Source organism: Notolabrus celidotus, chromosome 9 (genome assembly GCF_009762535.1).
Source record: "Notolabrus celidotus isolate fNotCel1 chromosome 9, fNotCel1.pri, whole genome shotgun sequence".
NCBI classification, from domain to species: Eukaryota; Metazoa; Chordata; class Actinopteri; order Labriformes; family Labridae; genus Notolabrus; species Notolabrus celidotus.
In genome coordinates, this window is record NC_048280.1 from 7,384,964 (window position 1) to 7,398,964 (window position 14,001).

General features: G+C 41.0%; 1 protein-coding gene across 1 annotated transcript in view; it reads left to right on the forward strand.

Moving 5' to 3' along the window:
- The first annotated feature begins 571 nt into the window (after nucleotides 1-571).
- The window catches only part of LOC117819180 (calcium-binding protein 7), a 34,298-nt gene continuing 20,868 nt past the window's right edge, over nucleotides 572-14,001 (forward strand). Inside the window, exon 1 of the mRNA XM_034692424.1 lies at nucleotides 572-680. Coding sequence (XP_034548315.1) covers nucleotides 572-680 — 109 coding nt within the window. The remainder of the gene's footprint in view (nucleotides 681-14,001) is intronic.

Genomic DNA, 14,001 nt, shown 5'->3' on the forward strand with positions numbered 1-14,001 from the left:
ACGCTATTTCTTGTCTTCAAAGTGTGAAACCTCCGTTTTCTGTGGATTTTATGAAGGTGGCTGGATATTGAGGACGGAGTGCGTCAAGTGAGCGCACGTATCCAACAAGTGGATGCATGAATTTGCTCGCAGCGGACACAAACTGGGACAAAATAAGACTGACGATCAGTGGATTGATCACCAGTGAATGTGTATCGATTAATCGGTTTGTTAGACAGGCAAACAAGCTGCGCTGATTAACGCTGATTTGGGGCTTCTTTGATTTAGCAGTGATGCAGACCTGTGCGCATCGTCTCGGTCTCAGGTAGTTTCTTGTCAAATCTAGTGACTTTGTGTGTTCATTAGATAAACTGCGATGAGGTAAGACACCTGCAACTCTTCCTTGCTCTTCCTTTATTGACAATAAACCGGTTTTTGGCGGACACGCTGCGGTATCCACCTCCCCCCTCTCCCCCCACATCCATGGACTCGCTCCTCTGTTCCCTCGGTGACCGTGGGGGGAACTTAGGCTCCTCTTAGTAGTCTTTTTTCTGTATGACAAGGGCGCAGGTGGCAATCAAAGGTCGCAGCCATGCCGATGCATCCAGTCACCTCCACCCTGATGTACCGGGGGATCTGCACCATCCCGGACATCCTCTCCTATAGCGCCCCGGTGAACCTGCCAGAAGACGAAGTTGAAGGTGAGATGTTACCTGTTCGTGTTAACCTGGGGGGTTATCAGGCCAAATAAATGTGTGTTTAATTCATAACCTGCTTAGAAAGGCAGTCTGTGTGGTGTGGTGGAGCTCATTTAAGCTGAGCGCGGTCAGCACCTTGGACAGCGCTCACAGATCCACTCTGAGGCACGCGTTTAGAGAGATGATTGCTTTCTCTGCACAAAAATGGCCTCTTGTAGGGACTTATCTCCAAAATCTGTTTCAGCCCCCCCTCTGATCTTGATATATGAAACAGAATATGCAAAAATAATCACCCACTTTCTTATCAGTGCAACCCAAAAAATATTATCTTCCAATTGATATAAAACAGTTATGTGCTGGAGATTGGACTCACATGCATGCCCTACAAGAGTTTAACTGATCTGAAAGAATAAAAAAAGGCATCCCTGCACCCTTTTATACAGATTCTTTCTTCCTCAGGGCAGCAGTGATGCATTGGCTCTAACTAGAACCAGAAAGTCTTCAGGTGGAAATTACATTCACGGGAGCTTGATTTCACTGGACCATTAAGTCTAGACGCAGAGTTCCTGGCGGTCTGAAAACATTTCATATTCTATCTTTTTTTACATCTGTTTTGGGAGCTGTGAAATTTCTGCACCACTGCTGCCAAAGATGCAATCAAATTTCATCGATACTTCCCTCTTGATTAAAGAAAAAAGTGTCAACGTGGCAGCTGATGGCAAAATAAGTTACATCCCTTGCAACAAGAATTCTGACACGATGACAGCTATTCTGAGCAATTTGCCTTTTTTTGTACCCTGAGAATATTCATGCCTGGAGCACTTGTGACGTGAACCTGCAACATCTGCACATTATTACCCAGCAGCCCCTTTGGGACGCTGTTCAAATCCCAAAGGGTGTGTTATGACAGAAGTTCTTGTGTTGTTTTTTCAGCATGGTGACACTGAGCGGTGGCTGACGTAGCCTGCCGAGTGATTTATTCAGTGCACAATATTAGGCAGAGATATAGATTACTCTGATTAGTCGTACTTTCCTTGAGGGATGATTTACGAAAGAAAAGGGCTGATTACAGACAAGCTTGGATTTTTCAGAAGTCTTGGCAGCATGCAGGGCTCAGAAATGAAGTGTTGATTGAACCTGGAGTTGCACCCATTTGAAACAACACAGACACAGCCTTCTTTCTGTCTCCCTCACTCTCATAGGGGTTTGCATCTGCCCTACATGCAAAGACACACTTGTACAGACATAGTAAGGTTGGCAGGGAAATGCTATTCAGTGCTGAGGGTTGATATTGAGAGGGAAACCGGAGTGGAAGGGGCCAAATCTGAAAAGGTTTTGATGCCCAGAGGGTTCATTGACGTATCAGCTTTGACGTAATACCAGTTTCAGATTGCACACAATGCCAGAAACATCGGGAAAAGACAAAACAATGGTGCAAAACAGATCAGCCTGGTTTTGGATGGCATTGTGCCTTTTATACGCAGCCCTATTCTTTCTGTATGCTTTGACAGCCAACAAAAGAGCCCATGATTAAAGAGAAATGTCACAATGTCAGTTCAAAAAGTGATCTTTGCAAGATTTCATTCCTTTTATTAGAGCATTGCATCATTCAGTGCTTCATTTCAAATGTTACTTCCAGTGCAGAGACATTTCATTACAAACTTTTGTGTGAAAATCTTGCGTTTGAGTCATTTTTATTGACTCTTCAATGACACTTCTGCTCAAGGAATCTCGGTTTCCCTCTCACTCTACCTCTTTAATTTACAATCCCGCCCTGGGTGCGATAAACAGACAGCACTTCATCTTAACTCTAATTCATCAAATCCATTGTGCTGTCTGGCTGCAGCTGCACAGAAAAAGTGAACCATTTGGCCTCTACAGCTGGACTTATAGCGACAGATTGACTGGAGAAGCGATGGGATGGTTTGTGGAGAGGAAAGCAGAGCCTGAGGTAAAGTATGGTTAACAGCATTGACAGAGCCTTTTTCAGTCGCTGTAGAGCATTAGGGATCCTGCGTGAGCGATGTCTTACAGGGTGTGAAGGAGGCAGGCTTTAAAGGCTCTGTCACTGAGCAGATTGAGTGTTGTTGTTGACGAGAGTGGAAGTGAGGGTCACAGCTTCCCCCGCTAGATAGCACAGACGGCAACTATTATAACTGTGACAGGGCTGATTAGGTTGTTACATCAGGTTAAAAGAATCCCCAAATACTTCACCATGTGCCAAGAACGACAAGATCCTTTATTACAAAACTCAGTTTTCTATCTCTTGGAGACAGTCTTACCTTTAGTAATTGTGGCTGCCCAAAGAAGGAGGACACAGATACAGGATCATATTTTGTCCCAAGCAAGGTAATGTGACAGTCATCTACACACTTGGTGTGTCTTTGAGGGTTTGTCTTTAATGAGTAACGAAAGGACTGTGCTTTCTACCTCCCAGCCTTAAACTGAAGAAAGCACACAGGAAGTGGACCTAGCACCTTGGTTACACAAGTGAAACCACTGCAGGAGGGCTTTAAACCTGCAGTCTTCCCCAATAGCATTTTCTCTAAAAGGACTGTGTGATCCATTTTAAGATTGTTCTGAATGAGTGTATGGAACTATTTGCATGTTTTTTAATACAGCATGGTGTTTATTTCTGACTTGCAGTCCCCTTAAGAGCAGAGAAAGGCAGTGAAGAGTGATATGCTTGGATGTAGTTTTTTTGATTAACCACATGTTAACACTGCAACTTTCCAACCGGGCAACCAGGATGAAGTCACAGTAATGCATACCAGCTGCCTTGTACGGTGTCCATCATATCTCCGGAAAACCTTCATCATGTGTCAGAATTCAGATGAAACTGCGTCGGACTAAACAGCCTCAGACCACACAGCCTCAGGCTAAACAGAGTCAGACCAAATGGAGTCAGGCCAAACGGTATCAGACCAAACAGCCTAAGACTAAAAGGCATCAGACCAAACAGACTTGGACTAAAAGACTTCAGAAATAAACAATTGAATTTATTCTGAAACACAGCCTTGTCCAAATATGATACCTTCTGTCTCCAAAATCTGGTCATAAGATAAATATATATGCGGTCATGTGGTCCATGTAACACGAGTTATCAATAATTCAGAATTTGGGGTGTGTTTCATTAATCTCAGGGAGCAGAATCCTGGATTTCAGTGTTACATTTTGGTTGATTTTAGTCTTTTCTGGATGTTTTAAGTCATTTTTCAGCCAAAATTAAGATAACATGAATGTGTCTCCAAACACAATTTTGTCTGTAGATTTCAATAACTTTTTCTTTTTAGCTTTGAGAGGAGGACAGAAATGATCATCTTGACAGCATTCTCCAGTGATTATCCAGCGGTTGTTGAAATCCTGTCCATGCAAAGACATAATTCAAACATATTGTATTTTTTATACAAAACTCATGAATACTGTGCTTCGTGTGCTGTGCACTGACATCATAAAGGGAGCAGTTTAAACATTCTCCACACTCGAAGAAAAAAGAAGACTGCGTTTGCATACACTTGAGCTGTGCAACTCCGACTCTGAAGGCAGGAAGACCCCTTAGCTGATGATTGAGCGATGACAGAACAATTTCCACGGATCTTGAGGCCTGACAGTGATGAGTGCTGGATCGGTGTGATGGGGTCACATGATAAGTTACTATGATGCCCTGCTATCTTCATGATGATTTTGGCTGCTATATTTAAGACATATGGCTTGAAAACGGCCCTTAATATGTATGTGAATGTGATGAATCTTGTAACATCCCGGTCCAAACATAGATGTTGAATCTGCATCCACAAAAAGACGTTGAGAAATCTTTAAATCATGAACATTTTATTTTTGAATGATAAATTTGGGGCATTTTTGCCTTTATTTGATAGGACAGCTGAAGAGAGGAAATGTGGGGAGTGGAGAGAGGGGAAAGTATGCAGCAAATGGTCAAGGCTGGGAGTTGAACCCAAGACCAACGCTACAAGTACCATAGCGTCTGTTTGGGGCGGGTGCTGAAACCGCTAGGCCAATGATGCCCCAATCGTGAAAATTTTTTGATTGTTTTTGTGACCATCAATGTTTTTTAAGCATCATTTTAAAGGAAATATGTTCACTGGGACCTAAATTCAGCCATTTCTCAACTGGCGAGAAAACATACTGTGGCAGTTTCCCCTGCCAATGGTAACACACCACACCAGAACACCACACAATCACTAATTTCACATGCCACATGTTAGCCAGGTAGCATACTACTGGTAGTTTGGTGCGTGCACACACTGGACTACAATTAACACTTTAGTAAGGTTTCCTGTGCTATTTTCCCAGAAACACATACAAACACACTGTTATGGTTTTGAGTTGACTTTATTATTTAAAGGTTGTATACCATGGGTTTGTTTGTGCCTAATTATGCTCCTCTTTCCTTACCACAGTACTTCCTGATGCTGGGCAGTGGCTAAGGCCCTGAGCAAAGGCTCAGGCGGTCTTTTATAGTGCCTGAGTCGCCAGTAGGGAGCAGGCTCAGGCCATCTCACTGCACCATACCTGCTGAGGGGAGTATTAAAGGGGTTGTAAGCTCATTTCTAGTTTGGGTGTTATGTGATTGTTTTGATGACTCCCATTTATGTGTGATATATAATTGTAAATTGACTTTGTCATGGTATTTAGACATTGGAAATAACCGGTAAGGTTTAATTGATTACTTTGGATTCAACTCAACTTAAATATGGTATGGTCCAGTGGGAGGGGCTTAGCCTTTAAAAGGAGGGAATCTACACTGTCTAAGCAGTCAGAGAAGGGCTGTGGTGCAATGTGGAGGTAATGATGGTTATTGGCCAGTACTTTGTAAATATTTTCTGCTGCAGTTTTCTTTGTTTGCCCATGTATCCATGGACTGGCTTTGAGGGCAAAAAACACGTCACTTTTTTGAATCACATAGACTTTGTCCTGCAACCTTTTTTCTTACATTTTGAGTTTGGATGACTCCTTTTCAGTCAGCCTTTCGACCTACTACCCTCACTCTAGGCTGGAGTGTGACACATCTAAAACATCAACATGTCTCAAGACACAGTCCTGTCTTTGAATCTCAATAATGTGTTCATTCTAGTGTTGACAGGAGGACAGGAATGACTATCTTAACAGCTCACTAGCAAGGACCACGCTACACAAGGATATGAGTTTAAACATTTAATGAATTGTTTGTGCGTAATGTTGCCCAGCAGAAGGAGACTCAGGATGGGGGTTGGGTTTCGGTGACATGATGCCAGAGCTGATCTTGACCCAGGCTGTACCTGGAATTAGACAAGGGCATAGAAGAAGCGAGCACAAGTTGAGCAGAAGGGGATACCGAAAAAGGTTAATTGAAGTAGAGTAAGGTGAGGGAGGGTGGGTTGAAGACAAACTGTTGGAGTAGGCTGGCTACATTAAAGTAGGCTTGTCAGGTGATTGAGGGTGACACCCTGCTCACCTTTACTGTCTTATAAGCTGCTCTATTCATGAGTTAGGGCTTGAAAATAACCCTTAATATGTTTGCGGATGTGCGGTGTCTCTTATGGAAGACGCTGATTTCAAGGTGAAATCTGGATTGAACTTCAAAGTTGAAAAAACTCACTTTTGATCCACGTTTGAACATCTCTTTAACGGTAGCTACAGATATTTTTTAAACACTCACCGGGATTTGTGTGCACTATACACAGCGATTAGTTGGGGCTCAGTGGTAGAGTCAGTCTTCCCTCAGTTGGAAGGTTGGTGGCTGGATCCCAAGTCCTGCTATCCACATGCTGAAGTGTCCTTGGGCAAGACACTAGATGAATTGCTATACAAACACAGTCCATTTACTGTGAATGAAGAATGCAGCCAGGAGCGTGAGTGCGCTCATTACTGTGGCGTGTTCGATCGATAAAATGCTGAAGTCCCAATGAGTTTTTAAGTTTACTTTCAGGGTGGGTGGATCAGCTACTACCCTTAAATTTACTGGTATTGAAAGAGTGAGACCTAATCCTAGAGGGCAGTTTGGTGTACCCGCTCCTTGGAATGGAGGAAGTTTGCATTCATGAACAGAACACCATTGAACTGTAAGGACTTAACGAAGCACAGGAGCTGAGCTGTTGTTTGCAGAAAACTAACATCATTATTTGAATATCTCTACAGGTGACTCAGGCTCTTAGGAAGAGACGAGTTACTAGGTTCCTTCACACCTGCCTCTTCCCACAGGGACATTTGCATTATCATTAATCAGATCATTGTTTCAGCATTCTCCTCTTATGGTTAGCCACTAGAGAGAGGGCATCGTTCTGTATGTTTATATTAGTGTATTGGTGTTTTTCTTGTCACTCTGTTATCTTATCTATGTGCCTTTTACTTGAAATACAAACCTTGTTAATCACATCATGTTGTTTGGACACATCCTATAACATTTTCTCTTTTTCACTGGAACTATCAAGGCTGTGATGATCAGTTATCATCCCAGTGGTGAATGCAATTGATTATGCTGGGCAATCTTGTGGTGAAACACATTGCTTAGTTCGGTGTGCAGCGGCTAATTTCCTATTTCCTTTATTTTGTGGCTTTTATGTTTTTATTAAGAGAGGACATTGGAGAGAAGGAAACTGTGAAGAAAGCGTGGGGAATAGCATGCAGTAAAGGGCTGTGAGTTGGGGGCAAAGCCAGGCGGCTGGCTTCAAGGTCTCTGAGCTCTGTACATGTGGCACATGTTTTAACCACCAAGCCAAATCAGCGCCCCAGTCCAGATGAGTTTTGACCTTTCATTGAACAAAAGAAAGACAAATTATTACAATACAGAAACCAAAAACAGGACAAGAATGACAAAGACTATTCATACCTCATCACCCTCTTTGTCTGAGTCCTGCTTGCCACCAGTGAAACCATACACAAGAACGAACTATCGATGATAGTAAACACATAAAAGAAGTGCAATGTAACTAATAACCAACACAAGTAAGATACATATAGTGTCTCTAACACATTTCCATTTTTCATCTTTCATTGCACAAGCAATTGACTGGTCAGCCACTAACCACAAATCTAAATTTTTGAGCTCTCCAGATAAATCAAGAGTAATTTAAAAATATCCTCCATTGTCTACCAATGCTATCAGAAAATATTGTTTTTACCACATTGTCAACACGAAGATGTGAAATCATAAACAGTGCACTAGACATGTCGTAACTCCTTCCTGCGAAGTGATTTGATACGTGTTGTGCACGATCAGGTCCATCCTTCTGTTGCCTTTGCTATTCAGAGTTAATAACTGTAGTTGAGGGGTTTTGACCAATCAGAATCAAGTATTCAACACACAGCCATAAGAAAGATGGTTGATAATTTATATTATGGTCTCTTGAAAAGAAAAGATTACCCACTGGGAGCCCAAACTATGAACAGCAAGTCCAATTTCAACATAGCACTGCGGTTGCAGACACCGTTAAGGTGGATAAGTCCTTAATTAAAGTATGCATTAAACAAGCTCATCCATTCTATTTAGATTCTCCAGCGACAGTGTCCCTGTCTCATCTGCACTCACATCTCCTGACGGATGAGAATTGGTTGGGAGAGAAAGATGTCACATACATCAGCTCTCTCAGCAGGGAGACATGGCTTTGTCTCCAAACCAAATTGCACATTAGTGCATATGTGTGTGCGAGCGCATGTATAGCTTCAGGAGGCTCAGGCCCTATTGGCAAGCATAGCCAAGAACTCGATTTTCAATTACTGGCTTGGACACTCCTGGGATTGGACCACTGGCGCCATACTTTGAGGTCGAGAGGGCTGTCAACGCTGTAATTGGACAAAATGCTATTTTTCTGATGCTCAATAAGCATGTGTGTGTCACTGCATGTGTGTGTGCCGGGGGTGGTTACAAGTGCCTTAATGTACAATAATGTGAGCATATGTTGAACTGGACTCCATATTCTCCATTTCCCCGCCTACACAAAAAGGATGAAAAAAGGCAGTTGGTCAAATTACATGAGCTCTATATAGTGCAGACCTCCTCCACCAGTAATAGAAACACACACACACACACACACACACACACACACACACACACACACACACACACACACACACACACACACACACACACAAACACACAAAGCTCAGTGTCAATGTAACTGCAGGTGGAATTAAGTGGGAAGTCCATTTCCACGCTGCATAACAACAGCCCTGTTGGAGCCAGTTTCAGAATAGTCCCCAGGCTGAGCTTAAAGCATTTGTAACAGGTCCCAGAGTAAAGCTCATGTAAACAGACGCTGCTAGTTTCCTGTAGACACAAGCACAAAGTAAGAAGAGAGCAGTGTTTGCATCTCTCCGACAAGGCCGTGATCAGTGCGGTTTATTTATTTTTTCAGAGAGAGTGTACTCTGGCACTTTCTTTTACTGTTTCTCCCTTTTGTAATTCCCAGATTTGGAATGATGAATGATTTTGAAATAATATAAACCCTAAATGAAACTATTTAAGTACAAATAGTGTGAATAACCTGTGATTGTGGATGCCGTTTCTAAATGTGTTCATAGACAATGGTTTCTGGAAGTGATTTTGAGCCCATGCAGTGATTTCCACTACAGAGTCAGGCCTTTTTTTTAAGGCAGTGTTACCTGAGGGCCCAAGTCACGACCATCCAGTATTGGTTTCCAGCCTTGTTCCTTTTGTACAGAGATTTCACCTGGATTTTCTGAATCCTTTAATGATATTATTAACTGAAGATGTTGAAACCCCCAGATCCCCAAAGTTATCCTTTTTGTACCCAGTCATGTTACTTACCTGTTGCAAATTAACTTAAGTTATTCTGGGATGTTACCTCAGGTGGTTTTTTTTAGCATCACACAATTTTTTCGAGTGTTTTGATGTCCATGTCCCAATGTGTTTGGAGCCTGTTGCTGTCATTACATTTAAATTAAGCTTACATTTATCTTAAAACAATCACATTTTTCAGTTTTACCATTTGATATGTTGTATTTGCATTATTTTCAATTAAAGCTGTTTGTAGGAATGCTGTAAAATGCATTACTTTATTTCTGCGGGGTTTGGAGAAACAGTCATATTACACATCGGTACTCATCGGTAAGTGGAGTAATTTGAGACTATCGCGAAATCTGTTTTCCAATACCTTTGTATCAAGCAATGTTATTATTCCCCTTGTTCCCCTTTATGACGGACCAATCATAGCTAATCTCCATTGCATCGCCCTGATTAGCTGGGAAGCCACTACTTCCTCATAGAACGCGCACAGCGATCTTTTGTGGAGCAGAGAGGGGAGGGGTAGTGTTGACATTCAAAATCTCTCTCCGATGAGATGTTTATATCATGACTACCAACAGCAGCTTTAAATACTAGGTTTAAGTTATTTGCAAACCATCAAAATCTGTTTCTACCAACATTCCAAAGAGCTTCACAATTTTCCAGGAAATGGGGGTTGAAAAAATTACTAACTTACGGCTGAAACAGAATGAACCCACATAGAATAATACATGTTCCTCTGTCTGCCTCTTTCACCTCATCTTTTGTCTAAGAAAGTAAACTTTTTATCTTGCTTCAGGGGAGTTGGATTCTTCCATTTATTCAATAAAATTGGCCTAAATTCTGTTTGATTCTTGAGAGAGTTGTCCCAAAAACCTGAAAACACTTTTATACTTTTGGGACTGAGAGTGAAAACATAATTTACTCATAAAGTGAGGCTGACCAATTCAACATTCATGTTTAAACTGAGAGAATAGAGCTGAACAGAAGGGTTTCTATCTATTTCTAGTAAGACAGGTAAGTCTTAACACTTTGGGTCTAATGATTAGTCAAGGATATTTCACCTGTGATTTAATTATTCAATTTTCTACTAAAAGCTGAATTATGATAGCTGCAATTTAATAATGAGTATTAAATCATTAAGAGTTTAAAAATGTTGTAGCTATCCTAATACTTGTGCATGCTTTGATTCTTTCAATTACAACCTCAAATATTAAATATGCTTGAAGACATCATTCTATCAAAGCAGCACAAATAAAGAGAGAGAGGAGACGTGGAAATTCACTCTAATTGCAAGACAGTTTTATTTGATGGACGTCTTACTTGAATCCTTTTTTTTTTTTTTTTTACTGATGGAGCTTGAATTTCAAATATTCCTTATTAAAAGTCAATGTAACGTAACATTTATGGATTTATTTGGTTAACTTTGACTTATTACACTTTGCTTTTCACCATCCTCTCTGAAAGCTTCCTATGTGAATGAAATTGAGCAAATACAGTACTTGCTTTGATTCAGCCAGGCAAACCTTAAAGCCATTTCATAAAGTAAATGGAAAAACATACTCGGTCGCCATAAATCCAGCCGGGAGTTCCAACAACCCTTGTCCCGTTACACAACATTACTTCCTGTTGGCATCACCTCAGCTTCCTGTCCCTGTGGGGGGAGTGACAGCCCAATCTGTGTTTGATCTCGAGACAAGGAAAGCCCCATCACTCTGCCAGCAGTGTGAACAAATGGAGAGATAACCTTGTAGGCAGGCTGATTGAGATTAAGACAGGCAGTTTCTCAGTGAGTTTAAAATGCTCCTTAAGAGATTCTTTCCTGTCGGGCTCTGTGACAGGTTAGACTCCTGATGCACTTTGTTGTTTCTTTGACAGTGATTAGTGGAAGCCTTTCATATTCAACCAAACACAATAAAGCTGGAATGAATGGCTGTAGTTGAAGTGAAAAAGAAGACGTTAACTGAAACTTTCAAAACAAAGATTTAGTTAGATTTATAATTTACTAGGGATGTACATTTTAAGTTTTTTCTGTCATTGTTTTTTGGAAATGTTAACGATCAATTATCGATTAATCAATTAAAAAAAACATTATTATTCTTATTTCAAAAACAATGCCAAATACATTTTTTTCCCCCTAAATTATAATTTCCACAGCAACACAGCGTATAACTGACGGTATTGAATACGTGTGCATGTTTAACACTGATTATCAACGATCAGGCTCATAAAAATATTCTCCCTGTACATAGTCTTATAAAGTGAAGGCTCATAATACTAACAGAAAAGCACTCCAGACTCACCGTGTCCAGTTTTCAATCTACTCGTTCTTATTGAGAGAAATAAACGTGTGTACGCGGTCAGGTGTCAGCTGGGAGTGCAACCAAGTCATAATCAGTCCAGCGGCAGAAAAGCTCAGACGGCTCTGATGTTGCTGCTCTGCAAACATAGCGTACTAGCAATTCCCAGCAGTCTGTTGGCTTTGTATCTAAAGGTGGGGAAATGTCCTGTTTAAAGTTATCAACCTTCGTATCCGTGTCATTGTTGGCAGCAGTTGCGCATTGATCCTCTTTAAAAAGCGCACATGGAGACCTGACGCACTTCCGCCAGCTGAGCGTCTCCGCTGTGCGCAACACCTTTAACCAGCTGAATCACATCCAAACATGCTTTAAACTTCAAACACCTCCCTGATAGATGAATGTAATATGAGACCACATGATGTTACTTCCACGTGATGGGAAATTGAAAACAAAAATGCGTGTTTTGAGTAATTTCTTAACAATCAATTAATCGATTAATTGATTAATTGTGTACATACCTATATACCTAGAGACATCTCAGTTTGTCTGTTGCTCAGCCAGTCCACCGTTTTAGTTCAAACTAAAACCAACAACATGAAGCCACAGTCAGCATAAATTTAGCCGTTCAAAATGGTTCACAACCAAGTTTAGGTCATGTTGTTCCAATAGCTGAACAGCTGTCGGGAACGTCATGCTAATCTCTATAACGCTAGCTCACAACATGCTTAAAATGTTGAACATGCTTAACATCAGCATGTTGACATTATCATTTCCAACATATTAGCTAACATAAGCATTTAGCCCAAAGGAGCGTTGTGCTTTAGTTTGATAGTTAACTGTATTAAAAGATGGATGACAAGACGTGGTTTTGTCATTATAATTAGCTGATTATTTTCCAATATATATATTTTCACTTTAAGCAGTTTAGTTCTAAATAGTTATTGAATGCTATAAAAAGACGTATTTAATGACATCCCTGTTGTTAAATGTGGCTCCTGTTTAACAATGACAGTAGATTAACACAAGCCACATTGACATTTCCATAACTGTAGCTTGTTCTGCTGTGTACTAAACTGAGGGACCTTTTCTGTCTTACTAGTTAGCTAAAAGTGGGTTTTGGGTAGCATAAAGTTAGCATAACGTTGACACTGTGGCCCTGAAAGCTGAGTTATACACATGCATAGACTCTGAATCTAAAACCCCACCAGCCTAATATGTCAGCGGTGCTCCCAGGGGGAATTTGGGCATCATTTTCTTTTTTAGGAGAATGGAAGGAGGTGGTAGCATGTAGTCCATCTTTATTTACAGTCACTGAGCTATAGCTCAACAGCACTTGGCTGATAGCTCTTGTTCGGTAATACCTGCATTGAAAACTCCCAGGAGGAAATGTGATCAGGCAATTAGTAATCCTCATAGTTATTTTTGTTTAGTGCCTTAAGTTGATTCCTGTAGGAGGTGTGTATCAGCTGTGGCTTTGATACATCAGCTTTGTACACTGACTCGATAACATCTTACTATACCATTATCATTCCCCGTTGCAAACATTGTAAATAAAGTGGTCAAACATTAATAACTGAGATAGTAATGCATGTATCACAGTCAAAAAAAGGTAACCTTTGTGGGGGCAGGGATGGTGGGTGAATGTTAAATCTCCCAGAACAACCATGAGACTCAAACTGGTGAAGTCTGTGTGTTTGAATGATTCAAAAACAGTGCTCTTGACTAGTCAGTGGGACTTGCTGTGAAGTCTCTTCCCCTCATGTGTCTCCTTGAGTTGAAAAATTTAATTTTAGGAATAATTCATCAGGATATTCAGACTCCCACGCTGCATTTTGTTTTTCAAAAAGAAGTTTGCTTTCAGTTGTAAAAAAATTAACGCGCTCTATTGGGGTTTCTTTTTCAACATTTTTAGTCATTGCCTGGCAGAGATCTTGGGACTCTGCAAACAGCTATGACTGACAGCTGCAGAGAAAAAGCTCATACACCACTGTGCTACTAATAACAAAAACTGCCTATGAGGCCATCTTGATGTTTCTGCTGCAGCTACAGTAGGAGTCGAGCAGAAATATTGACTCATTCGTTTGCCCTGAGGTGGAGGGTTGACTTCCACTCCTTTGGAAATACTTACATGAATACAAATGAGGATATTTAAAGACACCGGCATCTGCTTGGCAAGAAATTATGCACACAACGTATCGTTGGTGCAGAATCAGTGGGCGTTGTGGGGGTGTACTTCCAAGGGGTCAACTGAGACCGTTTTAAAGCAGATGCTGCTAAGAAG